This window comes from Candoia aspera, chromosome 8 (genome assembly GCF_035149785.1).
Source record: "Candoia aspera isolate rCanAsp1 chromosome 8, rCanAsp1.hap2, whole genome shotgun sequence".
Taxonomy (NCBI): Eukaryota; Metazoa; Chordata; class Lepidosauria; order Squamata; family Boidae; genus Candoia; species Candoia aspera.
Window position 1 is genome coordinate 28,307,553 of NC_086160.1, and position 27,309 is coordinate 28,334,861.

Sequence of the window (27,309 nt, forward strand, 5' to 3'; positions counted from 1 at the left end):
TCAATTTGTCAGTTCAATTCTTCTCCTAACCCCAGCCCAGCCTTAGGCTTGAGAGTGGTCTGGCCAAGGTGTTCTCCTGCCACAGCACTGTCCTGTAGGGGTCACTTGTTAAACATATTGGCGCTGCATGTTTTGCCTTCCTTCTTTTGGGGTAGGGCCCAGCACTGAATGGAAAAATTGGGCAACAGTTGCAAGCATTTATAATTTTTTCTGTTATGGTTTCCCCCTCGGCACAGCATCACAGAATAATTTTTATCATACAACTACCAAGTAACTGAAACAAATCTGAGTGTCATTCAGATCTGTTAAAACATACAATACAAAATAAAATGATATATAAAGCAATACAATACACTGGAAACAGGCCCATGATGTCAAAAGGGAAGCAAGCTTACACATGCCCTATTTCCCATGTTGGTGCCTGTTCTGCCAACAAGAACAGTAACCATGCACTGAAATAGGAGATAATAATCTGGAGAATGTGCAATTCGCCAACATACATGCTAAGCAATTTGTAAAACACCTGAAGCAGCAATTATGTATTACATATTTTGCTTAGAAAACTGAATAGATAAGCATACTATGGAGAAATGCAAAAGAGGATAATTTAGTTATATTAGAAATGCTCAACCAGAGTTAGTGAAAAAAAGGGCTTCTTTTAAAGCATTATTTTTAAGAACTAAGATCATGCAATTATTTAATAGGTCAGTACATCCGTAAGAAAAGGAAAAACGTGTAAGCCATTTAGTGATTACCGATACGGCTCAGTTTTTGTCTTTCTCATTTCCTTCTCACGTTTGGTCAAGGGAACCCTCTTCCAGAGCATGCTCCAATCCCATGCTCCTCTAGCAAACCCATCTTCGTCACCACCCCCTTGGGGTACAATGTTATAAGTGTTGCCATCTATGACATCTATAAGCGGCACAGTACATGTGGTTCTGCAGGATTTTGGATGATGATGGTGAGGATGAAGGAAGGCATATGACACATTTAAACGAACCATGGTTCATGGAAAAGAAAGGGGGAAAAATGAAAGGATTTAGGTAAGCATGAATTAACAAAAATCAGTAGAACAAAACAGCATTCTTTACCGATATGGCTCAGTTTTATAGTTTCTGTTTGCTTTTTCCTTGTGGCTTAATGGAATACGTTTCCATAGCAAGCTCCAGTCCCAGGCCCCTCTGGCAAAGCCATCTTCATCCCCGCCTTGCTGTGGTTCAATGGAATAGTCATTTCCATCTATGTAATCTATTAGAGGCACAGTGCATGTAGTTCTGAAATATTTATGGAAGGGGAAGAGACAAGGTTAATCTGTCTAATCCAATAGATTACCTGCTACCTTTGATGCCTTATTCTAATATCATCTGAATAAATACAGTGCACAGATATATACTACTCTTCCTACAAAACGAAAGTGAGGGGCAGAATTTATGAATTAAAAGAATGAATTCATATTACTGTTGAGAACACATTTACCTCTTCCTGTATAGATTCTTGAAAATAAATTGTCAAAGGGAATGATGTAAATCAATGTTCTACATTTAGAAAATATTATTCTTCTATTAAATGCACTGTCAAGTGGTTTTGCCAGTTTTTAACTATGCCACAATTAAAAAAAAAAGGTCTGATTTAAAACTAGCAAATATACTATTTTAACAAATACATTTATGTATACTGGAACACTGTGAAACCAAAACTAGAGCCCTGCCTTAATAACCCAAACTCCTTATTATTTAAAAAGGAGGGAGGCAATTTAAACAACGTCCTTTATTTCTGACTATTTATATGCAATTCTGCTTTGCACATTGAGGACTGCTTTCTTAGATTTTTACTCTTCATTTTAAAGTACCCTTCATTTGTATAAACATGGACATTAATTTGCCAACTGTTTGCATTACAAGTAAATCAACTATGCAATTAATGTTTTTAGATATTAACAGAAATTTAAACTATTTACAATTCTAAGTATACTTCAAATAAAAATTGTTTATGTAATTATCTTTTCCTAAATTAGTCTTGTGGGGAAAGCAAAGTTTTATCAGCCAACCTGCAAACAACTATTTAGGAAGCTGGGATAATGTGTTAGAAAATTACCCATAAAAAATGATTACCTGTCTTGGACATTACAATATTACAATCTTTAAAGGATTCCTGAGAGATAGAAATAAGCAAATTATTACCTGTCTTTAGATATAGGAGCTATTAGTGCTGAATACCAGTTTACCGCCACCTCACAGTGGGCATCAAGGTAAATTAAAACCTTTAAAAAACAAAGAAGAAAGGAGATTTCAACTTACATCATATTTTATGTGTGTGTGTGTGTGTATTATTTGTATTTTCTTGTAAAATACATATTGACTTGAGTTTTCTAAATATAAATTTGCAATTAAGAACTGTGGTTATAATATTGTGGTTCAAGATCCATTAATAGCAGAATTGAGACTATATGGAAAGAAGGATTTTATTTAGCAAACAGTATTCTACCTGTCCAAGTTTAGCCTTCTGGGCTCCAATGCTTCTAGCTTGAATTAAACCTTCTCTCCTTTCATTTCGAAAAATCTTTACAAGGCCATTCCACTGCTTAATATAATCTTCTAGTCTTTCTTTTAAGTGTTCTATCAAATAATAAAAAGAAGTGTCCATGCATGTTGTAAATATTTAAGGCTAAGTTGACAATACAAAGTAAATCTATATTAAAAACAAACATTATATATTTGACTAAGTATCTACATTGTCCAAAAATTAAGGATGTCAAATTAATCACGTAAGTTTGGTATATTTATTGATAACTACCCAAATGATCTTTGTGTGTGGTGCAAAATACACAAATTCATACAGGCATCTATAGTGACAAGCATTCTACAACTTCTAAAGATTAATAGCCCGATATTCTTCAACTAGAAGTTGCTATCTAATTAAGAACAGAATCAGCTGGTTATCAGCTCAGTGTTTCTGCTGCCTCAAGTCTCCTGGATAATGATACTCAGCCTTGAGTATTATATTGATGTTAAATGCATTTACCTTTATTACTAAAATCATCAATTAAAACAATTTCAGCCAGATATTTTCTTGGAGTTCTTTTAATTACACTGTGAACTGTCCGCATGAGTGTAGACCACCCTTCATTATGGAAGACAATGATAACGCTGGAGGTGAGTAGGTTTTCATCATAGTGCCAGTATTTGCACCTGCAACAGACAACTTTGTTATTTTAATTTTTTATTAATATTTATGATCAAGACTTCCAAATTCTAATTTCAGTAAAACTAATTCAATAAAAAAATAAAATGTATAGATATACAAATTCAGAACAACAGTTCTAGTTGTAAAATGTAACATCCATCAATTGGGAACACTTATAATGTCTCTTGCGTATGACCTATAGGTCAAAGCTTCCTTTTCCCCCATTGTAGCAGTAAAGCAGTTTATCCCATTAAGGAAAGACTTGTTTTTATTTACAGCATAGATTTATACATTAGTTAATTTAATCACCATATTGTGAATCAACTGAAATTTTAAAAAACTGCCCATGTACAGTAAGTCTCCTTTCAGTCAAGTTCTACTGGTAATTGTATGGACAGATCCTTGTTGTTTTCTTGGCAATAATATGGAATGATTTGCCATTGCCTTCCTAGTCTATCCTACAGCTCTGGTGTTCTCTGATGGCCAAGTTCTAACTAGGTCTGACCTTCCTTATGAGCCAAGGCAAGGTCAGATAGAAGCTGCCAAACATATTATCAAGGACTTCAAACTAGTTCAGCTTTGCCTTTGTTTTACTGACCTGAAGTTATCACAGTTTTAGTTCCATACTAACATATTTCTATCTCTAACTCAATTCAGAAGTGTTACAAGAAACAACTCTTATCAACTTCTGCATCTTGACAGGAAATTGCTACCCTCAAATAATGACTTGACTCCTAGCTTATTATTCAAAAGATTTGTAGTTTTAACATCAACATATGTGCTGCAGAAACCCAAATTTGCTCTGTGTATGTATATTGTTTATGAATACTATTTTTATAAATGAAAAAATATGCACATTCTGCCTTTCAAATTCAAAAGCCTGAAAGTTCACATTTATTATTCAGAATAAAAATTCAGCCCAAATACTCTACTCTTCTATATGTGTTCATTTTTAAAAATTATATTATCAGTGCACTGATTTTTATTTTAATGTTTAACACAATGCAAACAAACACTGATTTTACTTTTATTCTTTCTCTCCATTCTTCACAGTATCCAGAATTTTAAAAATAGGGTATTAAAGCAAAAGAATTAAGATTAACATCTATACCAGCCAAGTTTTTTTTTCCTTTTAAATAAATCATAAGCATACCTTTCTAAAATAAAATCCCCAGTTAATAAACTGAAATAGCTGCTACTTATCAAAATAAGTGCTCAAGCAGTTAGAATTTAATATAAAAACCCAACTGCTATTCCATAGAACAACAGTGACATCTAGTGGCAGGTAAACTACCATCAAGCAAACTTTTTTTAAAAAATAAGCATGTTATTGTACTTTCCCATCACCACCCTGCCTACAAATATATATATAAAAAGTCTCAGTGCCATTGCTAATTGTCTTTTTATGAATATTATACTAAAATGAGCAAGGGTGCTTGGAAACTATTTCACATTTAAGACTGACTAATTTTGCTAGTTGCGATATAAATTACACTGCCATGCATGTTTTGTATTAAACCTAGAATCATCCTGCTGCCACATACTGTTAAATCTTTTATGAGAACAAAGATTCTATTTTAAGAATACTTTAGTTACTACAGCAAAGGCAGTGCACTATTCAATATTCTTATCTTCATTCGATGTCTGCATATTGGGAGGTACTTTTAAGCCATACCAAATGCTCTACTGATGTGCCTTTTTGTTACATACAGATCACACTGATTTGCTACAGGGAAGATTCCATATGTTTTCATCTATATACAATAGCCAATCCTAATTTAGGGATTTTTTTTAACAAATAAAAGCTCTACACTACTTGCCAAGCTCCTTAATAGTGGACCTAATTTACATACCAATAAAATACATTTCTATCATAGGAAGACAAACTTCCTTAACTCAACTTAAAGTATTTGTTTATCTAGCATAATACTGTCTATCCCGGCCCTCCACGATTTTAGAGTTTCTCACAAGCCTACTTCAGGATCAAATCTACCATCCCTGAAAATCTCTGAATGCCTATTTTTGAATTTGTGGCAGTAGAGGGATTTGAAATATTTCTTCCTATTTATGTTTATGTGGGATTTATGTATTATAACAGGTATGGCACCCCAAACCAGACTGAATCACAGAAGGTGGTCAAGTATCACAGACTTCCATACTGTATTCTGAGAGAGAGAGAGATGGAAAAAAATCCTCAAGACTACATACATACATACGTACCCAGACCACTTTCCGATATTGCTAGCTGTAAAGTTTTAAGTTTTTTTTAATCACAGGTCAGCAGACAGAATTTGGTATGGGTTTTACAAATGTTATAGACTCAGACAAACATTTTTTTGCCAGAATCACACAACTGCTTTATGGAACTGCAAACCCGTGGCACACTGTGCTTCTACACACTTCAAAGCACATTTTTGCCTTTGAATTGAAAGTACTGCACAGTCATAATAAAAAGCACACTGCAGAAAAGAATTTGGCTTGCTAACAATAGTATAATCAAGAAGTTTACAAATGACTTTTATTAATAAAATATTTCATTAAGGGATAATAAAGATTGTTTTGTTCATTTTACCTACTTAGAAAAGGACAACATAATTTCATCAATAAAAAAGTAATGTTGATGTCATTCTCACATTAATAAATCACATCAACACTATGACAGCTTTATAAAAAAGATAGTAAAAATGTGTTAAACATTTAAGTTGATCATTCCCTAACAATTCTTAAAGTCATAAAGTAACACACATGGCATAGAATTACAGATAGTCCTTGCTTAATGACCATTCATTTAATGACAGTTCAGAGATACAACAGGGCTAAAAAAAGTTACTTACAATCCATCCTCAAAGTTACAACTGTCATGCCACCCCCACAGTCAAGTGATCATGATTTGGGTGCTTGGCAACTGGCTCGCACTTATGACCGGTTGCAGTGTCCTGTGTCATGTGATCACAATTTGTGAACTTCCCAGCTGGCTTCTGACAAGCCAAATCAAAAGGGAACCATTGATTCACTTAATGAACAACGCAATTCACTTAATGACCGCAATAAAAATGGTCGAAAATCAGGCCCAGTCAATGATGTCTCGCTTAACCACTGCATCATTTAGCAACTGAAATTCAGGTCCCAATTGCAGTTGTTAAGCGAAGACTACCTGTATCATCAACAAAACATACATTGTAACAATTTCATGTTACAGTAGATTCTTCCCTGTTTTTTGTTAATAAGCCTTATGGATTCTACCTACTTTCTTCCTTACAGCAGTAGCATCCTCTAAGGCTACTATTGTTTACTGAATACTGATGAACCATCTAATATTTTCTAACAGTTTATACTATAGGACAAGACAGGCCCACACATTTCAACTGTCACAATACAAAAATAAAATGTTAGAGAAAATGAAAAACAAATATTGGACTGATAACTGGGTTTGGAGGGTCTTATTTCTAATAGGTGCTCTTAATTGAAAAGTTTAAGCAAGATCCTTTAGCTGTTCTTTTTCTGATTAATGTAAATGACCAAACTGGTTTCATCCATGCCATAATACCCTTTGTAAGAGACAGAGGATGCAACTTTCTATCTCCTGGCAAATGAATGAGGTCAGAACGTACTGTTCTTCAACTGTCTAAAGGAATATCACGACCAGCATGAGGAGAAAGGAGCAAAGCTTTACTAGTTCCTCTCTCCTCCTGCTAATTGCAGTGCTATTTCCTTTGCTGTTCCAAACTCCAACAGCAGGTGGTTGATCAGTGAAGGGATCTCCTGTTGTTTGCCAGTGGAAAAGCTTTGATAGTCTGAAAGCTTTATATAGACAGAAAGAACTTCCACTACAGGACGACAATTGTAGGCTTAGGCTACCTGTCTTTGGCTTCATGATATAGATGAAGAAATTCTCATGTTAAGGCTCCCAGCTGACTAGTGTAAGATGAAAGGGAAGCCAATATTTTAGACTGAAAGCATACAGAAACAAGATTGTTATTAAGATCTTTATACAACACAGATTAGCAGATCCCAAAGACTCTCAGCTGTCCTTGAAGGCTGACCCACAGATTTAGTGAGTATCTAGTTTACCACATTAGGGTGCTTTGCAAGTTGATAGTTATTATCTTCCACATACTAACTTCATTATGCTCCCCTACACTCATGTAATGTTCCTACCTCTTTCCTTTGATTCTCTGTTTTTGTATATACTTTGTTTTTCAATTCTATATCTTTTATATTTCCTAGCATTTAAATTTTTTAGATTTTCATTTTCACTCTTTATATTATTTTTTAGATCTGTTTTACTTCTTTTTAATGACACTGCCGCATAATAAAGATTTGACTTGATCCCTAACAAACATGAAGTAAAAGTGCTTTGAATAATTATTAAAAAGACCCAATATACTATTTTTAATTAGCAAAAGAACAGGCCAATTCTTCTTTTCATGTTATGAAAAATTTATATCTAATGTAATCATGGCTTAAGCCAAAGCAATTGATTACTCATCATTTGCAAGCTAGCATGTGTATTATGCTAAATAAATAACTTGTAGTACTCTGACATGATCACTATTTTCAGTCTCATTATTTCAACATATGATTTACATGCTTTCTAGTAAAATTATACTAGTTTGAAAACATTGAACTATGAATAGATAATTTTTTTTCTTACTGAAATTATAACTATAATTATGCATGTAATACTGTGAGTCACATGAGTTTTAAATACCACTTCGGAAATCTATTGTTGCTAGACTAGTATGTGTACCTGTCAAAACCAAATTATATTTTAGGTTGTTTTAGTTAAAAAGCAACTTAAGGAAATGTTGAATATGACAAATACATAGGCACATACCTGTATCGCATAATAGAGAAGGAAGAAAATTGTTAAACAAAATCTGGAGTAAATGTATGGTGGAAGATAAATAATAAAATTGTATGTTTTTAGGCATGGAATAAATCACATAAAAGTGAGATGGGAGAAAAGATAAATTCTGAAATTGTAACTAAAACTGTATAATGTCCAGGGATTTGAAGCAAAGATTTTATTGTTCTATTGAAAATTTGGGAAAAAATAATCTACAGGTGATATTTATTTTTAAAACTTTATTTACGTGTAGTTTGTTACTTCATAAAATGAGAAGAGCCAGTTTGGTCAAGTGGTTAAGGCAACAGACTATAAACCAGGAGACTGAGAGTTCTAGTCCAGGCGTGAAAGCCAGCTGGGTGACTTTGGGCCCGCCCCTCTCTCTCAGCCCAACCCACCTCACAGGATTGTTGTTGTGGGGAAAACAGGAAGAGGAAGGAGTATTAGCTGTTTGCCGCCTTGAGTTATTTATAAAAATAATAAAGGCGAGATAGTAAGTAAGTAAGTAAGTAAATAAAGTTGGAAGGGATTATTTAGATATCAAGTCCTACTCTCTGCTCAGTGTAGGAATTCAAATATAGTTGTGTAGCCTTCGCTTGAAATTTTGTCATTATATATTCCTTTGTTTACTTATAAAAGAATGCTGTGTATAAAAATCTAAAGTATAGTGTATTTGGAAAATAATTCTAAATTTTTAATTTGCTACTGAATGTTTTAAAGTTCTATTGCAAATGGGACCACAATCTGGTGAGCTCTAAGAAATAGCGTATCTAAACAGTTCTGTCTATAAAGGAGAAACAGGCAGGCAAAAAATTAGAATTTTAAAAAAGAAACCATATATGTGGTAGTAAACTAAGAGAATTAAAGAGACTGCCCTCTGTTTTATTAAAAAGACACTTGTCATGAGTAAGGACAACACTAAAAGCTAAAATTTTGAGGAGAAAGAAAACTGAGAAAGGAGACAGGGAGAGAGGCTCAAAATACACATTGTGTCTCTTGAAACACCTTCCAGTCAACCTCACTCTTTGAACTGGAAGTTCTATTTAACAGCAATTTCTTTTTCTTTTAAGCTTTTATCATTTTATTACTGTATATGCTTCTGAACTTTGGATTTTGTCTACACTGAGGCAAGTTTCTCAATTCCTTCACATATGAGTCTGGTTTGATGTATTACAAACAGAGATTTATTTCTTTTGTATCACTTATCTATCTCTCTCTTACACACCCCCACACACACACACCATTTAACATTTGAGATCCAGATGGCCCCTACTTGTCTGGAAGAGCCATAAAGACCTGGCTCTTCACCCAGGCCTTTGGCGAGGAAAGGTGATACTCCCACTTCATTCTATCTGGTCAGTTGCATTTGCCATCTTTTATACTTATCTTTTATCTTTTATTGATTTTATTGTAATGTCTTTAATTGTTGTGAGCTCCCAGAGTTGTTGAGAGTCAGGTGTTGTACAAGTTTAATAAATTAGTAGTAATAGTAGAAGTAGTAGGAAATATTTAGTACTCTGTTTTTTTTTCTACTTTCAGGGATGCTGCCTTGCAAAACTGTTCCATCTTTACTCACAGTAAACACAATATGATAATGGTATCATCAGTTTTACTGAAATTATATTACTCTTTAATAATAAGAATAAAATAGAAGCAGAACAAGAACTTACTCTTCTTGACGTAAATCATTAATGCTCCGATCTAGTGAGATCATATCACTTGCTACCATGTTAAACCCAAATTCTTTAATGCTGGCTTGAACAGATTCTTTATATTCTGGTCCTAAAACATATGGCTTGGCTTCCTCACCAGGACCACCAACAACTCCATGGGGTTCAGGTTCTTTGGGTTCAAAATTACCAAGAGTTCCAGATCGCAATACAGGGTCATGGTAGATATGTGTCTGTGGCTTAAATGTAAGATACTGTCTCTGCATAATATTTTGCTGATCATTCTTTCCTCCAGCATGAGGAATTCTCTCATTTTTGGCCTTATTCCTTCGTCGAATTGATTCCAAGTCTACTTCCACACCTTCAACATGAGGCCACGGTAACACTGGCTTGAATTTGTCATTTCCTGGAATTAGACCATTATCTCTGAAGTTTGGCATTAGATTGATGGCTTCCTTGTCATCCTATACAAAAAACAACAACATAAGACAAAATAAATTACTAGATTGCAGCTCCAATTTCATTTTTCCACATCCCTTCAATGCCAATTTAGCTATTAGAACCTGCATCTTAATATTTTCTGTCAGCAGAACTATGTTCTCCAATCCACATGTTTAACAGAAGACATCTTCAGTGAATGCCATCCATAACAATCCACTTGTCATCATGAGATTGAAGAAAATTGTGCCGAATCTCAAAGTTGTAGATATTCAGAAGGACTACCATTTAAATCTATTCATGCAGGTTTTAAAGCAGAGCGAATGTCACCACCTTAGGCACGAAACTGAAAGCCACTAGATTTGTACATCACAGGAAACGTCAAATGTAATATTATTTTCTAGAGTCTTGGTACTATAGCAGGATAATTTGTCCAAACTGGGATAATTGAAGGAATATTTAGTTATCAAAGCCATTATTTATATTACCAGACATAGCACCAGTTTGATTTCTACAACCATATCCAAAATGATGAATGATAGAAACTAGACACATGGATGGGTGAGGAACATATAGTGAAATAATATTACAGTAGAAGGCAGTATTTTTAGAATTATACCAAGATGGAGAGAGAGACACACACACAAAGAAAGGTCTTCCAAAAATACATTTATGGTACTTCAGCTCTGTATTGCGTTTTTTTATCCTGAAAGTGATATTTTTAATACATAAAGCATACATAAACATCTTAAGGATTAGAAACTTTGGTTGGGGGTTTAAACATTACCTAGAAAGTTGTCTGATGGAAGGCTTGGAATCAGGAAGATGCAAGTTTTCACTCCAGTCCTCATCCCACAGCAACTACTTAAATATTTGTATTTAGATATGTAATTTATGTATATTTGTGTTTAAGATAGTCCTTGTCTCAGCAGGTGGCAGCACATAACTATCAGTGTCTAGCTTTGGAAGCAACACAGGACCTGTTTAGTATTGGAATGGGAGATATCTAAGAAATCCCAGACCTATAGGCTACACCATGTAGTAAAAAAATGTGGGCATTAATGAAAAGCTATTCTTGCACTGCTACCAAGAAAACTACACAGTCATATCCATTAGGTTATCAATAGTACAGCTCAACTTGAAGGAATCTTTCTCTTTTATAACATTCCTTTGAGTTGTGTGGCTTTTTTTATGGAAACCAGTATCTTGAACAAAACTTATTTTAACTAAACAAAACACACACTTGCTATGATGTGTCAATTCTGAAAATCTGAAATATCAGAATCATTATACTTCTTATGTTTACTCTCTTTGTATGTTGAATATTTTCACCATTTACCAATTATCTTAGTTTTTATCCCTCACAATATATCATCATCAGACACCAAAAACATTCATTATAACACAAAGAACCATTGATAACTTTATCTATCTAAAGAGGAATGAATGGGGATATTGTGAGTCATTTATAATCCAGTATTGATGCTGAGATTACTTTAAATTTCTCAAACTTTAATTTTTTTTTTTTTTTACTTCCAACAGTGTAACACCATAAAATAACCTTTCTCCAATGTTAATACAACGGCTGAATAGGAAAAAAAGAACCATACAATTAGAAGGGATCATTTAAGACATCAGGTTCTATATCTTGCACTGTGAGGGAGTCCCAAAAAATTAAAGCATCCTAGACAGATTGCTGACTAGCTCTATTCAAACACATCTAGTGAAAGGAAGCCCACCGCCCTCTCTGGGTAATTCATTCCACTTTCTATAATATTAATGGCCAATAGGTATTTTTCCTAGCTTACATAACATTTTATATCAACATCTTTGATAATTACTATATTTCCTAGCTCAAATAACATATATTTCCCACCTAGTAAAAATAGATTTTTAAATCTGGAGGTGAAAATTACTAGAAGGAACCACTTAATACCACCACTACTTTATTCTATTTAATATACAACTTTATCCTAAATGTTATTGCCATGCTTTAAATAGTAATTATTGCAGGATATATTTCCAAATTTCAGAAATAAGAGGAGGACTGATTAAACAATCATTCAATTAATACGTTTTGTACCTGGATTCAACTACAAAACTATTTTTCCATTTGTACAAGATTACTTTTTTTGGAGAAAAACTGAAATATCAGTTTTAAGCTTTCTAGTCTTAAGTGAAAAATATTTTTCAAGATATATTTTGACAGCCTATAAGCTTCATGAAAACTGGGAAAAGAACCAGTTATTTAATACAGTACCCGTAACAGCAATAATGGAAAACTGAAGACAGAATTAGATTTTAATAAATCAACTTCATACTGTATAAGTCCATGGTTATTGCTTGTAGTCATGGTTAAGATTTGTGGCTTTACAGATGGACCTACCATTTGTTTCTACTGAAATACATTTCATATCAACAGACCTTGATTAATTAATCTCAAAACATACATAAATGACTGAACACTTGCCATTCTTGCAAATCCAATCATGTGTGGTGTGGTTTGAATTACCAAAGAAACTGAATGAACAAAAGGCACTGGAACTCCCCCCATCCCCAACTCTGCCCTTTTGGCCGCCCTGCACCCTGCCTTGTAGGGAGGCAAGCAGCTCCAGGACTGTGTGGCTCTGGGGCTGCTTGCCACACCCCAGGAAGCCGCAGCCACCCCAGCCCAGTCCCAGCCGCAATCGCCCTCACCACCTCTGAGACCTTGCTGCCCTGCCCTCTACCGCTCCAGCCAGCTGTATTCTTGCTCCCTCTTGTGTGAAGCTGGTTCCTGCAGAAGCCGCTTGCAAATTGCAAGCGGCTTCCCCAGGAACCAGCTTCGCGCAAGAGGCAGCAAGAATAATAATTACTGTTATTGCCCCTTTGCACAAAGCTACTTCCTGGAGAAGCCCCTTGCAATTTGCGCAAAGGGGCCCAAAGGGGCATGCCTTGATGTGAAGGGCGCCTTTGGGAGAAGGGGCGTGCTTTTGCTGGCTTTACTCAAGGGCACCCCTTCGTGCCAAGGCACGCCCCTTGTTGTTAGGCATTGGTGAATGCCGGCTTGTCACCCAAAATGTCATGGTGTGTCACCTCTGACACCCATGTCATAGTTTTGCCATCACTGGCTTAGAATCTGATTCCAAAAAGATGTTTCGAAGTGCTGCAGAGGTCAGCAGCATGATCCTGAGAGAAGGCATCATGGTTTCAAAGAGTTGCTTCAGAATAACTTTTTGGAATCAAATCCAAAGTACTGTGATAGTGTACAAGGCAAATTCGAAACAGGCTGTTCTAACCTTTGGGAAGTACATATTCCAATGCTGCTCCATCTGTTTTGGAAATGTACTGTTTGGAACAGCCCATTTCATGGAGCCATTTCAAGCTTGGAATATTTCAGAGTATTTGGAACAACATTTGGGTCCTTCTAGTGAATTTTGAACAGCCCATTTTGGACTTGAAATGTTTTAAACATTTTGAACACCACTATTAGTCAACTCTTGGAAGCCAGCAGATGCACGATTTATTTATTTGCTTGCTTATTTGAATTATTTATATGACTCTTCAACTAGCAAATGGTGACTCCATTTGCAACATAGGATTAAAATAGGCTGACAAAGGGTTAAAAACATCAACAAAAGAATCAGTAACAAAACACACCACAATTCAGCGTAACAAAGGCCAAACCACAATATATTCCAATTCTAAAATAATTTCAGGACAGGCTCATCTGGCCCAATGGGAGAAACCCAGGTTTTCAAGGCCTTGTGAAAGTTCAAAAGGATGGGGCCATTTGGATCTTGGGGGGAATGTCTTCCAAAGGGTAGGCATTATCACAGTGAAGGCACACTTCCCAGGTCCAAGGTCTGGGTGACATTGTTTCATAGAGGTGTCCTGACTTATTCCATATGAAATTTTGATTATAAAAGCTCTTGATTTTTTATCCACAAAATGAGCTTACTTTTATGAGATAAAATAATTAATATTTTAACATTTACAGCTTATTGCTGTAACTTTAAGAAAGTTACAGCAATAAGCTGTAAATGTTTCAGATCAATGCACTTGTCAGAGCAAATATAGATACATCAAGAGAAAAACTTTCTATTAGACCATAATATGAAGGAGGTCGAAAGAGATTAGTATTTCATATGTTCAGCAGAGTCTGTGGAAAAACCATAACCAAAGAGCAATGTTGTATAAATCTATCAGTTTTACATACATTGCACATGGAAGAAAAAGTAATAAATTTTAATATTTAACGAGTTCTTCCATAAACAAAGGAACAAACAAAACAACAGCCAAATCAAGCTAATCATTATTCATAACAATTCAAACTGGAATATCGTCTTCTTTCTGAAGTTCCTGAAGAAGAGATAGTAACCTTTTACCTTCTAGGAGTTTTGGGTGACAATTTACAAAATCTACAATATTTACAATGTATGTATTGATCATGGGGGCTGAAGCTATGTGAATTGTCAAAACATGAAGAAAATGCCACTTTACTTAATCCTCCCGATACTGTAGTCTTGTATTATTCTATACAGACCACTAACAGCAACATTCTATGCACACTCTCAGAATTACGTGTATTGTATTCAACATGGCTTGATCAGTATTTGTTCCTTTTTGCTTGGCTCTATTATACTAAAAAATGTTAACTCAAGACAAAAATATTCCTCTTCAATTTATACTAAAACAACATATTCAGGAACAAAATGCAGTCCTACTATACATAATATTAAAAGCCTGAGCCTGAGTCTGTATGTACTTACTTTGTCCCTTTGAGTCAGTGTTGACTTCTGGTGACTGCCTGGACAAGTCCCTGCAGTTTTCTTAGCAAGATTTCAGAAGTGGTTTGCCATTGCCTCCTTCCTAGGGCTAAGAGTGACTGGCTCAAGGTCACCGAGCTGGCTTTGTGACTAAGGTGGGACCAGAACTCATAGTTTCCTGGTTTCTCGCCTGATGCCTTAATGAGTACACCAAACTGGCTCTCCTGTATATAGTAGCTAATTGCAACTCCTGCAGAATTCCATTGATAAAATGTGGAAAGACAAGCTGCCCAATGTCTGTACTGTAAGTTCTACTTATGCTAGAAATAATGTTTTGGCCCAGTTGTACTACTCAATCTCACTGTAAAAAACAAAATAGTAACAAAAGTTCCTTTCTGTCTTATCTTACATTCAACTGATTTAAAAGCAATTTTAATATATCTAAACTCAATTTCAATCTTTATCTGAAATCTCTGAAGAATAAGAGATATTACTTATAGACAAATCTCCCCCAAAAAACCAAAAAGCCTTTTGGGAAGCATTTCATTATTTTATATTCTGCTATCTTAAAATATTGTACAAAATATTTCATAAATGAACACTTTATAAACCACAGCCTGGTGATAGCTAATTTATTAAATTTTCTCAGCATCAAATAAAATTTACTTGTTTTGATGTTCACAACATCCTTGAAAAATGCTTATATATTCAAAATATAGTCAAACCTTACAAGAATGTAAACTAGCTAGAAAACTATTCTCAAATGTTGCATATCAATTCCATGGTTTTTAGGAAATGCTAATTATCAGGGCAAATATATTACATTAAACCCATGACTTAGTTAACAACCAAGCATATCTAATCATCACGATACAAAAGTAAAGCATTAGTTAACTTTTCCATACATTAGTGAGTCACAAATTTACTGAATTGAGCTAGCAAATTTTAATGTATGAAACAGGATCAAAATTGTATTTTTCCATATTAAAATATTTATTTAGAAGAGTGTTTTGAAGTAGAATCAGCCAGATTAGCCTACTCCCTTAGCAGAGCAGTACATATAGAACCCATTCTGATAGAAAACTTCCAGAAATGAAATTTGAACTAGCACTTTACCAACACATGAAAATCTGTCCTAGTTCAAACCTGCCTATGTTGTATGGCATGAAATAAGCCACTCTCTCTAAAACTCAGGACCCTATAATTGGTTAATTATAGTGCTTACCTATATTAATTTTGTTGTACTAATCAACTGGGGAAAAAATTAAACAATGCAACAATGGCATAGAAATAAGTTATAATATTAGAGAGTGTTTTCTATTTTCCACATTGTTTTATTTAAAGTAATGAAATTATTTTTGTCTATTCCATCTGTCTCACCTGCCAAGTTTTATGTGTATGTATGAAATTTGTTACAGCTACAAACATATACACATACAGGTTGTCATTGGTTGACAAGCGCTTGTGTCATGAGTAAGGATGGCGAGCAGGGGGCTCCCATCCAGGCTGTTAAGTGCATGCATAGCACTGAGGAATTGGGCAGCCATTCAAAGAGACACAGATCGGGACCGCCTTAACCTTTGGGGTTTATATGTCTGGGTTTTTCCCACGCTTCTTCAGTTTGTTAGGATTCCTGTTATGTACAAGCAATAAAACATTAGAGACCAGTTCCTTGTCTCAGCGTGGTTCCTGGCTGTTAGGACAGCTTGTTCAGTTATGATGGCGCTGAATGAATGGTACTTAAAACCAGTCCTCAAAATTCCAGCCTTCCCAACACCCCTGGGGTCACATGATTGCTACCTGGGTGCTTAACAATTGGCTTGCACTTACATTTGTAGCGTCCCACAGTCATGAGATCGCCATTTGTGAACTCCCCTGCTGGCTTCCCACAAGCAGAGTCACTGGGGAAGCCAGCAGGGAAGGTTGCAAATTGCTCCTATAAGTTGCTCCCACTCCTGCCACTTGCCCACTGCTTGCTCTCCTGGGCAGCAGCCACCCCTAGCCTAGCTGCGCTATGGCAGCTGTTTGTGCAACCTCCTGCCCCCAGCAGCAGCCCCCTCCAGACCGGCTGTGCTTGTGCGGCACTACGGCAGCCACTTGTATGCTTTTCTGCCCTCCAAAGCGCCCACCCCACACCCATTCTGGGCTGTGGCAGCTGCTTGTGTGCCCTCCCACCCCCAGCAGAGGCCACCCCTGGCTTGGCCGCACTTGCTCTGGGCTGCAGCAGTCACTTGCACGCCCTTTCACTCTCCAGAGCACCTTTCCCGCACCCGACCACGCTCGTGCCACAGTCCCTATTGGAAGTGCCTATAATAACAGAATATTGCATGCCTTATTATGTTGTACCTCCTCCTGTTACAGTTCAGTGAATTAGGGAGATATCAGACTGAGCTGCTTATGAGTATTATCTGCCTGTTGTGGACTTAAAGTATTTTTTATTTCTCATTACCCTAGTAACAGATCTTGCATATCTCCTTCAAGGTAATCTTTACTCTCTACACTTTAGCACGCACACACACACAAAATACTGGTAAATTCTGGGTGTGCTTCTTGTGCCATACGAAATAGTTCTGGATATTTATCCAATCATCAGGAATACTTGGGGCTTGGGGAACACCAGGACAGCAGTGAGAAGAGCCAGAAAAGCCCTAGCAGTTGTTCATAATGCTATACTTCATTTCTGTAACAATAGTATATTCATGCATTCTCATAGTTCAAATATAGCTTAGTACAACTTGTAAATATTGTAAATCTGCCCACAAGACTTTTCATTAGCATCAACAATAGCTTCTCATAACATATCAACTGCCTTCAAAAAACTCAGTACCAATTTTATTTTGACTCATCTCTAGAAACTGTTTCTAGTGACAGTCAATCAGATGAGGATAAAACTAGATGCTGTATGGGAATTATTTTGTAACAGACAATTTATTTTTACTTTTCAAAACAACAGAGGAAAAGAAAAGTGGGGAATAATTATGTTAATATTTTATTCCTGTGCTCTGTTTCCACCTAGTGAAAGCTGGAAGGATATGGAGAAGATAGGAAAAAGTTCAGGCAAAAGGATTAATGTACCAAAGATGAATAGGCACCTACATAGCTGTTTCTTTACTAGAAAAAGGTGCAAGGAATTCAAACACAATTCTCCCACATGCTTACTTTTACTGCCTTCATCAAAGCTGCCCTTCAGAAATATATACTCTAATACTAACTTAATGTCACAAGAGCAAATCCTTGACCAAAGAAGGTTCATTCTTTCTATCTGGGATGGTTATGCTCTTGCACTGAGTGCACAACTTTGAGAGGAACACATATGAAACTGTGAGGGAGAAGGCAGATCAGCTGAATCAACCTGGGGCTGGCAGCTGTCACAGCCAGATTGCCCTTCAGTCCAAGAACAAATGATTTTTCTCTCTTCCATGCAAGCCTGAACAACCTTAATAGTTCTCATAAGCTCCAGTTGAAATTATACTTTATCTAATTGTAAAAATGCCATCTATTTACATAAACAAATATTTACACTGAGAAGGCAAGGTATGTGAATTGGGCAGCTTTATAAACTGAACAAACAAAATAAATAATAAGGTTTTCTCCCAAACCTTCTTTATATCATAACTTAGCAACACCTTTATGAATAAAGTGTGAAAGGTGAAAGGTTCCCTGTGCAAGCACCAAGCCATGTCTGACTCTTTGGGGGGATGCCGCTTTCGCGACGTTTTCTTGGCAAACTACAGCGGGGTGGTTTGCAACTGCCTTCCCCAGTCATCACCTTCCCCAGCAAGCTGGGTGCTCATTTTACCAACTTCGGAAGGATGGAAGGCTGAGTCGACCTGAGCCAGCTACCCAAGACTCCAGCTTCCATTGGGATCAAACTCGGGTTGTGGGGAGAGTTTCGGTTGCAATACTGCTGCCTACCACTCTGTGCCACATGAAGCTATCTATGAGTAAAGTACCTTTATTTTTTATTTTTATTTTATTTATTTTCTATCCCTTTATTATTTTTATTAATAACTCAAGGCAGTGAACATACCGAATACTTGCTCCTCCTCCTCTTTTCCCCACAGCAACAATCCTGTGAGGTGAGTTGGGCTGAGAGAGAGTGACTGGCCCAAGGTCACCCAGCCGGCTTTCATGCCTAAGGCGGAACTAGAACTCTCAGTCTCCTGGTTTCTAGCCCAGCACCTTAACCACTAGAGCAATCAACAATCCTCTTTTGAACTCCCTATTTGTGAATGCAGATCACACAAAAGCTGGTAATAATGGACAATTACATCTTTCATTTGGAATTATCCAGATTGGTTTTATAAAGATTCTAAATACAGCTAAACTATGTACACTGCATGCACAATTATTAGGCAAGTTGTATTTGTGAGGATAAATTTCATTATTGAACAACTACAGTGCTCTCGGTCAATCCAAAATGTTAATAAACCTCAAACCTGAATATTTAAGAAAGTAAAAGTGAGGTTTTGGCTTTCTTAGGAGCTTATCTATGTGTGCACAATTACTGGGCAACTATTAGTGTGCAGAATTATTATGCAACTAAATGAAAAACGAAAATTCCCCCATCTCACTCGTTTATTTTCATCTGTTAAAGTGAGAACAATAAACAAACAACTCAAAAGTTACAAATAAACATTTCTGACATTTCAAACAAAAAAATCAGTGACCAATATAGCCACCCTTCTTTGCAATAACAGTCATAAGCCTTCCATTCATGGAGTCTGTCAGTTTCTTGATCTGTTGACGACCAACTTTTTGTGCAGCAGCAACCACAGCCTCCCAGACACTGTTCAGAGAGGTGTACTGTTTTCGTTCACTGTAAATCTCCTGTTTCAGAAGGGCCCACAAGTTCTCAATAAGGTTTAGGTCAGGTGAGGAAGGGGGCCATGTCATTATTCTTTCATCTTTGAGGCCTTTCCTGGCTAGCCACGCAGTGGAGTACTTCGATGCATGCGATGGAGCATTGTCCTGCAGAAACATCATGGTCTTCTTGAAAGATGCAGACTTTTTCCTGTACCACTGCTTGAAGAAAGTGTCTTCTAAAAACTAGCAGTAGGTTTGGAAGTTGATTTTGAGTCCATCTTCAACCCGAAAAGGTCCAACTAACTCATCTTTAATCATACCAGCCCATACCAGTACCCCACCTCCACCTTGCTGGCTTCTGAGTTGAAGTGGAGCTCTGTGCCCGTTACTGATCCAGCCACGGGCCCATCCATCTGGTCTGTCAAGAGTCACTCTCATCTCATCAGTCCATAAAACCTTTGAAAAATCTGTCTTCAGATATTTTTTGGCCCAGTCTTGCCGTTTCAACTTATATGTCTTGTTCAGTGGTGGTCGAGTTTCAGCCTTCCTTACCTTGGCCATGTCTCTCAGCACTGAACACCTTGTACTCCTGGTCACTCCAGGTAGGTTGCTGTTCTGGAATATGACAGCACTGGAGGATAATGGGTTCCTGGTAGCTTCACGTTCGATTCTTCTCAAATCTTCGGCAGTTGATTTGCGTCTTTTTTTCTCAACACGTTTCTTGTGACCCTGTTGACTATTTGCAACAGGTTGATGGTTCTGTGGTCATGCTCCAATATCTCAGAATTTCAAGAGTGCTGCATCCCTCTGAAAGACTATTTACAATTTTTGACTTTTCAGAGTCAGTTAAATCTCTTTTTTGGCCCATTTTGCCTGAGGAAAAGAAGCTGCCTAATAATTATGCACACCTTGATATAGGGTGTTGATCTCCTTAAGCCACACCCTCCCTCATTACACAAATACACATCACCTGATATGCTTATATCCAATAAGCATTCAGGTTTATACAGCTTGGAGGTGGAAAATATGCATAAAAATGATATGGTCAAAATACTCACTTGCCTAATAATTGTACACACAGTGTAAAGTTCCTTGGCCTGGGTCCACAGAGTGAGGTCCTGCCAATACAAATTTAGGAAGGACTTTTGCAGTCAAGATATCCAGAGTTCCAGGATTTCACAAGCTCTATAGTATTGAAAAGCTGTGATTCATGGCCTTTTTGAGGACTGCTCTTCCTTCATATTCCTTATATCAACAGAAATTTTACCCCAGATAGCTAGAATTGGACCTCTCATGTATCACAATGTTCTGCCCTTATGTACAACACATTGGTGAGGATGTTATTTTTTTCAGTGAAATAACTGCAAACTAATTTCATGGCACACTGCTCCAAAAGCAGATCGTTCACTGATAAACAATTACTTTTAGAAAACAGTATTGTACTGAATGCTTATTTAAACACATTGTGCATTATCCAACAAAGACCAGTCTAGCTATATTCTTTTTCATGGGATTGCTTTGTCTAATTCATGGTGCTAAAAAGAACTCCACCACCCTGATTAATCATGAGCCTTCTAAAACAGACTATTTGAAGATGCTACAGAAAAATCATTTCTATGATTATTCATAGAAATCCAAAGGTTTCTCTGTAGCATCATCAAATTGTTTTAGAAGGCTCATGATTAATCAGGGTGGCTTTTTTAGCACCTATATTAGACAAAGCAGAAGGCTATGGTGCATGATAGCAATTCAAGCTTTGATCTCCACTATTTCTTTCTTCAGCGCTATCTTTAGCATAGTGAAGACAGCAGAAAAGATCACCCAAAATCACATTTTCCAATGTTGATGGTCTACAATTTTTGATTTTCATAAAAAACAGATGTAATTGTTTTCTTCAGAATCTTACCTTTTTATGCCACTAGTTCCATTAAAGTGTTGTGACACTTTTCAAGTGATAAATGATCCAATTACTTTTAATGGCCAAATTACCATAGTACAGAAGAGGACAAAAAGCACAATGGCATAGAATACAGTATTTTACACGACATGTAATTTTCTCTAGAAAATGATGTACATACTATTTTGGGGTTGAGAATTCATGAAGTTCTACTTCTATACTACCCTTCAGGAAAGAAAACACCAGTGACAGATTTTGGATGAATTCACATGCAAAACACATACCCTGCTGCTTATCTAGGGATATTTGAAAGAGATTATTTGATTATTTGAAAGAGATTCAGTGGAAGTACACATGTTTTACATGCAGAATTTCAGGTTAGGTCACTTTATTTATTTATCTATTTATTTATTTTTCAATTTTCTATTACCACCCATCTCTCCCAAAATGGGGACTCTGGGCGGTTTACAATAAAATCAAAATTTTTAAAAGCATATAAATTACAATAGCACAACCCAATAAATAAAGAGAAAATAGATATAAAATCCAAGAGGCAAAGATCTTATTCGCTGGGGAGAGATCTATGGTAGTAGCCACCCCCAAGAAGAACTGGTGCCCCTCCCACCACAGACAAGGCGGCAGAACCAGGTTTTCAAGTTCTTCCAGAAGGCCGGGAGCTAAGGGACCTGCCTCACCTCTGGGGGCACTTGTTCTTTGAATTGGAAGGGTCACATACCATGTGATAGGAATGAATCTACGCTTGCCATAAACTTGATAAATTAAAAAATAAAGAAACAAACAAATGTGGACATGGAAATTAGATAGCACTGGATGGACAGATTCATGTTCTAAACCAATATAACTTTTATTTCTATAGTCTTCATATACAGATTAGAGCCTTTTTCCAGAACCAGTAAGTTCATATTTAAGATGTGTGATATGAAAATGTCTTCAACCCTGTCCTCCAAGCTGTTTGCTGTTGAAGAAGCAGCTTTTCATAACAGGCAGGAGCAATCTGGGAGCAGTATATGAACAAATAATAATGTGTATGCATAATTAACATCAAAGAATAATTTATATGCATTTACCTCCTTGCTTAATTTCTCTATCTGAAGATAAATTGCATTAACACATTTTAAAACTGTTCATATCAGTACAGGCTGTGGAACTTGCAGTGTTGCTGGCATCCTAATATTCCAAGATTTTAGATTTTTAAAAATATAAGTTTGTGGAGCTCATTATTGTCTTATTATTATCATTACTGTATGTCATTATTGTAGGAATTCAATCTGTTTAAAATTCTTTTAAGCCAAGGGGCAAAAATTCTAATATATAACTTGTTTTCAATCTTATTACAAGCTCAGTTTAGGGCAAAACTGCCTTATACTAATTAATACGGGGGCTCATCTATACTTTTTTTATTGCTGCAAGATGCTGGAATATTTGGTGAAAAGGAATTTGTGACTCCTGATATGTCAGGAAGAACTATTAAAATATCTCACAAGATACTGTATAGTCAAAGCATTCTGGTTTATATAGTGTCAAGAGTGCTGCAGTTAATCTTCCGGATTTTCATTAAAAATGTCTTTCTTATATGTACATAATTTAAACACAAATTGCTTTAATAGTTTGGCTAACACCACTGTTTTAGATGGTTCTCAGTAAGAAACACCTTACCTAATTTGTTATAGTTTTGACATACATCCTTTATTTAGACATCAGACTAATCTAAATCAAGGCAGTATTTAAATTTTAATCTGCTTCTTATACAGAATTAGCAAAGACTCAACTGGAAAAAGAACAAACAAATCATGGTACAGGTAGTCTTCAAGTTACAACAGTAATTGGGACCAGAATTTCCATTTCTCCGTTGTAAAGAGTGACGTTGTATGACTGCATTGCTTAGTGATGGCAATTCCGACAGTCCCTATTGCTGTCGTTAACTAAATCCCACTGGTCATTAGGCAAGGGACTGCCTCCTTTTCAACTCCCCCATCTGCCTATCTCCCCCCCATATCTGCCCTTTTGGCTGCCCTGCACAGTGGCACTCCTTGGCAGCAGCACTGGGGTTGAAGTAGAGGCCCAGGGTCTTCAGCAGTCTCAGCTGGCCACCCCTGCACTGCTACTTCAGCCCCAGTGATGCCACTGAGGAGTGCTGCTGTGCAGGGTGGCCAAAAGGGCAGAAGTGTGGGGGAGATAGGCAGGTGATGGGAGTTGAAGCACCCCTGAGGTTGGAAGTGCAGGCAAGCTACCAAGCACCCAAATTTTTACCACGGGGGCATTGCAACAACCATAACTTCAGAAACCATGTGTAAGTACCATTTGTTCAGAGCTGCTGTAACTTTGAACAGTTGCCAAATGAATGGTCATCAAGCGAGGACTACCTGTATTTACACCATTCAACTGCATACTTGGATCTCTGGATTCATTTCTAGACAGACAGAATTCTGGAAGTACTAGATCAGTACCAAAAGAAACCCTAAGGTTGATGGAGCACAGATCAGTGGGCGTACTATTAGCAATTAAAAGTGCTAATATGCTGTTTGCATATACTTGAGACAAAGCTTTGCCATTACATTTAAAATTAAAAACACATTTTTTTAATCTGCTCAATTGTGTCCAATTATCAGAGACTGCATGGACAAGTCCCTGCAGTTTTCTTGGCAAGGTTTTTCAGAAGTGGTTTGCCATTGCCTCCTTCCTAGAGCTGAGAGAAAGTGACTGGCCCAAGGTCACCCTGCTGGCTTCGTGCCTAAGGCAGGAGTAGAAGTCATGGTCTCCCAGTTTCTCGCCTGATGCCTTAACCACCAAACCAAACTGGCTCTCAAAACTACTTATATACACTATATACACTATAAAAAAACACACTACCAGAAATAGATGGCTTGAACAGCTGATGTTCAAGCCTTCAAGAACAGCTAAGGGAGTGAAGAAAATGTAGGCATGCACTTCTGAGTTCAAAAAGACACAAGTGACATTTTATCCAAATACAGTATAGGGACAAATCGCCAACCTTGCCAAGTTTAGGTATAACTGGTAGCCAAATTAATAGCCCTATTCTTGTATCTCTAACAGCAAACTGACAAAAGAAATATTAGTAGCAAAGCCTTCTTTGGTTTGGAAGAAGATTTTAAAAACACACCCACCCACAGACTTTTTGTGTGAGAACTTGTAAAAGCAGGACTAGTAAACAAACAAACAAAAAACAGGCACTCTGACATGGTCCATTAGTTTCACAGAATATATTTCTTTAGCTTCATCATCCTTGAACCTCCTTTACATGTACTTTTTTTAGAAATAAGCTCCAGTGAACTGAAGAACATAGCACTGGACTACAAGTGTGCAAGGCAGCACACCAATGCACCACCTGCTGGACTACAAGTTCCTGGTAAGGTAAGAGTACACATGGAAGTAGGCTGACTGGTTTAAATGAGATACAATGCAAAGCCCTACGGGTAAGGTTTTCTTTTCTGCCTACATTTGAAATTTTGCACTGGGATGAAACAGGGAGGCCCAGGTTCAAGTCCACCTTTGACCACAGAAAATCAAGTGGTGACTTTTGTAGTCACTGACTCACAGCCCAACCTACTTACATGGTTTGGGGTGGGGATAATAGAGGACAAAGTATTAAATGCATTCCATCTTGGGGGTGAAGGACAAAGTGCTAAAGACACAAGTATCCCTCTAAATTTCTAGCACATTCCAGTGGATCAAAAATAGCCTCTAATGGATGATAAGTATTAAAGTGCATGTATCTCTCTATAGCAAGATACTTAGAAATGCTTAAAGAGCAAAAATATTTTATGAATCTCTGTATGTCATTGTTTCAGATGGAAGCACCTGTCAGAAGAATCTATCTTCAAGCATGCCACTTATTCCCACAACCTGGGGGAAGAGGCATCTTACACCTGCCCTTCAAATTACAATATTACCTACGGCGTTTCCCCACCCTTCCGGACATACTAGATGGTTGCTACGGGCAAAGTCCCGCTTCACATACAGCAGGAAAAGCACTTAAGCAGGCAATGCACTAGTAAGAGCCCGGCAGCGTCGAGAAACGCCGCCCGCCCACTGCCACGACTGGGCGGCCCCTTGCCCACCGCCAATGGCAAGGGGAGCTCGCAGCAGACCCCGTCCAAAGCCGCGGCCGTCCCTTTCGCAGGCCTTGCCAACGCCACAGGCCGCAGCCTGGGCAACAGCACAAACGCCAGCCGAAGCCGCCGCCGCCGCCGCCCCCTCTCGGCCGGACCCAGATCAAAAGAGGGCTCCGGCCCGACGCCTAGGCATCCAGCGGGAGAGGGCCGCCGGCCGGTCCGCGGAGCCACACTCCACTTTTCCCCGCGCAGGCACACACCCCTTCCTTTTCGCGGCAGCCGCTTACCCGAATCCTGTCTCCCGGGCTCGGCTCCTCGGCTCGGAGGGAAAGCGAAGACCAGAGCAGCAACAGCCCCAGGAAGGAACCGAGCAGGAGAACGGCGCGCAAGAGGAAGCCCAGCTTCAGCCGCATCTTCAGCCCCGGCCACACCACCTCCCCGAGCCGCCGCCGCCGCCGGGATCCCGCTTTCGCCCCCCTCCCGGCGGCTGCTGCTGCTGCTGCTGCTGAGGCTCTTCACTTGCGAGCTGAGCTTTGCGTGGTTCCTCTTTCCCTCCTCCTTTAGCGGCTGCTGCTGCCTCTCCTCCCCCTCTCAGGCAGGCGCCTGGCGCCGAGCCCCGTCGTCGCTCTCGCTCGCCTCCCCTGCAGCTTCGCTTCTCCTCCTCCTCCTCGGCCTTCCTCAGTCTTCTCCAATTGTTGCCGCCTCTCCTTGCCGGCCTCTTGCTGTGCGCCCGCTTCCCTCCCTGCAAAAGCGCAAACTTTTTTTTGCTCCTCTCCCCGACTACGCTGTGCCTGGTTTTTTCCTGTTCTCTTTGAATACGCTGTAGCTCTCGTTCCTTCTGTCTTCCTTGTTAGTCTTTCAGGCCAGCTTGTTGAAGCGAAGCAGGAAGTCACCTCCAGAGCAAAGGCTCCACGTGGCTCGTTTACAGCCCGCGGGCTTGATTTAGGTTGACTACACAACTCGAGGCTGCCTCCTGCCCCTTTTTTTTCCTCTTCGACACGTCGCCTTAATGGAGGTGGATTTGTAACCTCACAAAAGCTGTGTAAATGCCGGACTCCTTCTCCCAGCTCTGGCGAGGTGGGAAGGAGGAACAGCATGTCGGCCTATTCTTTAGGAACTCGCCTTTGTCTTCCTTTGGACTGACACGGGAGAAAATTCGACCAAAAAGAAAAGCTGTGTCCGAGAAATCATAAAAAGGACTCGCAATGTTCCTGGTGTTCAAGCATTACTAGACTGTCAGAGATTAATATCCTAGGAGAGGAATTGGGGAAAGGATGAGGGAAGAAAAGTAAATGTAGCTGTCTGAAAGAAAGGAGCAAGCTAATCGGCTCACCTTGCTTCGTACCAGCTCAGATGCACTTCCGCCTCAGCACACAGAATGCCAATGATGGAACTATCCAAACAAACAGGCCCCAAACGATTATTTAGAAGGAATTGTTACTCACCTCTGAACATGAGTGTCCTGGTAGTTCTCTCATGGGCAAATTCTGCTCTGCGAACTCGGGATCCTCCTGTCCATATTGTCTTTCGAGCCTGCAGAATGAAAAGCCCTAATCAAAGCATTGCGTTGATAGCTTCCTGGGGTGCGGGGGAGAATGCAAGTGAAGGTGTTGTTTGATCTTCA

General features: G+C 38.1%; 1 protein-coding gene across 2 annotated transcripts in view; it reads right to left on the reverse strand.

Moving 5' to 3' along the window:
• Positions 1-26,197, reverse strand: part of GALNT7 (polypeptide N-acetylgalactosaminyltransferase 7) — a 39,645-nt gene extending 13,448 nt beyond the window's left edge. Inside the window, exons 1-6 of one of the 2 annotated variants that reach the window (XM_063310680.1) lie at positions 25,973-26,197; positions 9,703-10,166; positions 3,022-3,188; positions 2,485-2,615; positions 2,181-2,260; positions 1,092-1,274 (exon numbers count right to left, since the gene is read on the reverse strand). In XM_063310680.1, coding sequence (XP_063166750.1) covers positions 1,092-1,274; positions 2,181-2,260; positions 2,485-2,615; positions 3,022-3,188; positions 9,703-10,166; positions 25,973-26,098 — 1,151 coding nt within the window. In that variant the 5' untranslated portion in view covers positions 26,099-26,197. Of the gene's footprint in view, positions 1-755; positions 939-1,091; positions 1,275-2,180; positions 2,261-2,484; positions 2,616-3,021; positions 3,189-9,702; positions 10,167-25,972 lie in introns of both variants that reach the window. The other variant, XM_063310679.1, reaches the window with a different exon arrangement.
• Between the last annotated feature and the right edge of the window lie 1,112 nt (positions 26,198-27,309).